Source organism: Eimeria maxima, genomic scaffold, assembly GCF_000499605.1.
Source record: "Eimeria maxima Weybridge genomic scaffold, Emw_scaff1094, whole genome shotgun sequence".
Lineage (NCBI taxonomy): Eukaryota > Apicomplexa > Conoidasida > Eucoccidiorida > Eimeriidae > Eimeria > Eimeria maxima.
The window spans coordinates 9,217-12,018 of record NW_013564120.1 but is presented as its reverse complement, the minus strand read 5'-3'; the positions used below and the strand labels follow the sequence as shown (position 1 = coordinate 12,018).

At 57.5% G+C, this 2,802-nt stretch overlaps 1 protein-coding gene across 1 annotated transcript; it reads left to right on the top strand.

Moving 5' to 3' along the window:
• Positions 1–621: 621 nt before the first annotated feature.
• On the top strand, positions 622–2,454 carry EMWEY_00048450 (hypothetical protein, conserved; the record flags this gene model as incomplete). Its single annotated transcript, XM_013479360.1, has 1 exon — positions 622–2,454. The coding sequence occupies one exon, from the start codon at positions 622–624 to the stop codon at positions 2,452–2,454; it is 1,833 nt and encodes a 610-aa protein (XP_013334814.1).
• Between the last annotated feature and the right edge of the window lie 348 nt (positions 2,455–2,802).

Genomic DNA, 2,802 nt, shown 5'->3' with positions numbered 1-2,802 from the left:
TATATATATATATATATATATATATATATATAATGCGTCTGTATGTGCGGTGTTTGCTGCTGCTTCCTGCAGACAAAGATGTGCCCTTGGTTTTCTCGGGGACGCTGCGACCGAGGCACTAGCTGCCAGTTTGCCCACAATACTTCCGAGCTGCGGGCCAGCCCAGACCTTCGCCGCACTTCTCTTTGCCCACGCCTTAAGCAGCTGGGCCGCTGCATCAACAGAGACTGTTCTTATGCTCACCAGCCCCAAGAACTAAGAGCCACGGGGTATGCTGCACCACCTCCGGGTGCCCCAGGAGCTGTTTGCTGCTACTGTTGCTGCGGTTGCTGCTTGCGTCGGGTGCCCAACACCGTTGAGACTGAGCCAGCATGCGTACCAGTTGCTGCTGCTACGGGCTGCCCCGTTGCATGTGCATACATTCTTTCCTCTCTTGGGAGTTTTGCTCTGTTGCTGCAGGGAAGTCTACAAGACAGCTCTCTGCGTCAAGTGGCAGCTGGGCCGCTGCGCCGTCGGCAACCTGTGTCGACACGCGGTGAGCATCTTCCCTGCAGGAGAACCGACACCAGCAGCACCAGCACCATTAATAGGTGTGCATACTGCATTGGTGGCACTGAGGCAATGAGCTTGTCGTGTCTTTATGATTTGCTGCAGCACGGCCCCGAGGAGATGCGTGGAGTCACTGTGACGCCAACGCCAGCCCCGAAGAAGGGCCTGACAGGTTCAACAGGAGCAGCAACTGCTGCTTCTGCAACAGCTGCTGCTCCTCCGTGTGGTTTGGGGACACTTTCTGAGCTTACGGAAGGGGAGGTGAGCAGCAGGAGCAGCTTGGGCAGCTCCTCAAGCAACAGCAGCAGCAGCAGCAGCACCTGCACCTCTTCTCCTGCTCCTTGTCAGTCACCATTCTCCTTCACAGGGTCGACGGCGGGGTGTGCCGCATCAGCAGGAGGACCAACGCTGGGTTCCGTGGGGCAGCAAGGAGGCCTTCAAGAGAGGGACTTGCTGGAGGTGGGGGTGCGCCAAGACATCGATGACAAGGCTCAACAGGCAAATCGCGGCCAGCATCAAACCGATAACAGGCAACAGCAACAGCAACAGCAACAGCAGCAGAAGGGAGTGGCAACCTACCTGCCAGGCACTACGCCCCCCCAAACAGTTGCTGGGCCATCCTGGACTTTTGAGGGAGGTGCCCTTTGCCCAGACTACCCTGTACAGACACCCGCGGTTACTGGGAGAGAGCAGCAGCAGCAGCAGCAGCAGCAGCAGGGGCGACTTATGGGACAAAATAGCAAGGCGCTGATGCAGCAACGCCATATCACAGGACAGAAAGCAACAGCTCTTCCGCCGATAGCTAGGAAGCTGCCTAAAGGTGTGCATCGGCAGCTACGACAGCAGCAGCAACAGCAACAGCAACAGCAACAACAGCTGCTCCTGCTGTCACAACGCCAAGGACGGTTCAACCACAAAGACTTGCAGCAACAGCAACAGCAGACAGCGCAGGGCCGTCAGAGGAGACCTCTGCTGCCGCAGCAACAGCAGGTGCAGGCAGCCCATCAGCTGTACTCTTGGATGCCCCGCCAGCAGCGGCTGCCGTGGGAGGGTCTGCAGCAGCAACGACCGCAGCAGCAGCAGCTTCCGCAGCACGAGCTTGGCGGAAACATTCAGCATATTCTCACCCAGCCGCCCGTCCTACCTCAAGAAGCCATGTTGCTTTTGCAGCAGCAACAACAAGCAACTAATGGAGTTGTGCAGGAGGGTATTTGGCAGCAAGAGCAGCACCATTTGCACCCGCTGGCCCAAGATGGCGCCACGGTATTTGACAGGGCTCTCGGTGCTGATCCTGCGAACTCGTTGCTGCAGCCCCTGCAACAGCAACAACTACAACAGCAGCAGAGAACGGCGAAGGACGCTGCGTTCGGACCGCAGCATGCACAGCAGCAGCCGCAGCAACAGACGGCATGGAAGACAGAGAGGCTTTTATCTCTTTGGGAGCAGCCAGATGTCTGCTGGAGTGGCAGCAGTGAGATGCAGCAACAACAGCAACAGCAAGGACCAGAAGCCACACTTTCTAGCGACACTGACTTTGTGGAGAGTCCCATCTCAGACAGTCTGGTATTGCTGCCGCAGCAGGGCCTGCAGAGCCCTGCTGTGCGTGATGGGCTCGAACAAGAGCAGCAGGAGCAGCAGCAGGAGGAGCAGCAGCAGCACGAAGACTCTCTGGAGGTGGTTTGTGGAGGAGGTGGGGTGGCAGCTGCAGGGGTACCAGGGACAGCAGGAGGGGACGACGGGCTGCAGCTGGTGTCTTTTCCGTCAGGAGGCGGAGGTAACGGAGGCCGACCAGGCCCGCTGGATGCCACGGACTGCAGCCGTGCGTTTCAGGCAAGTGGCGAAAGTCCTTGTTCAATTCTCTTTTCAGGGCCTCAGCTGTTTAACGTAACGGCAGAGGCGGAGTGATGGACACTTCCCGAAGGCAATCAGTCGAGACTTTTTCAGCTGTTTGCTTTCTTTTCTCGGAGCCAAGCCATGAAACGATGGTCTTCTTGAAGAGGCGCCGCACGCGCTGTAAACTTGCAGGGTCCTGCGGTCCTGGGCGTCCCCCACACCTTCAGTTGAGGGCCTGGCCTGCATCTGCACCTTCATTGTTTTTCCTTTTACCTTAGTTCCCTATGCACCTCTCCGCACATTTCTCGGGCCCTTTAGCGTGATTTATTTATGGCCTTGTCTCCATCCCCTTGTCTCCCCGTCCACCCGTTCAGCCCTTGTCTCCATGCACACCATCAATGACTTTGTCGGTTCTCTTGG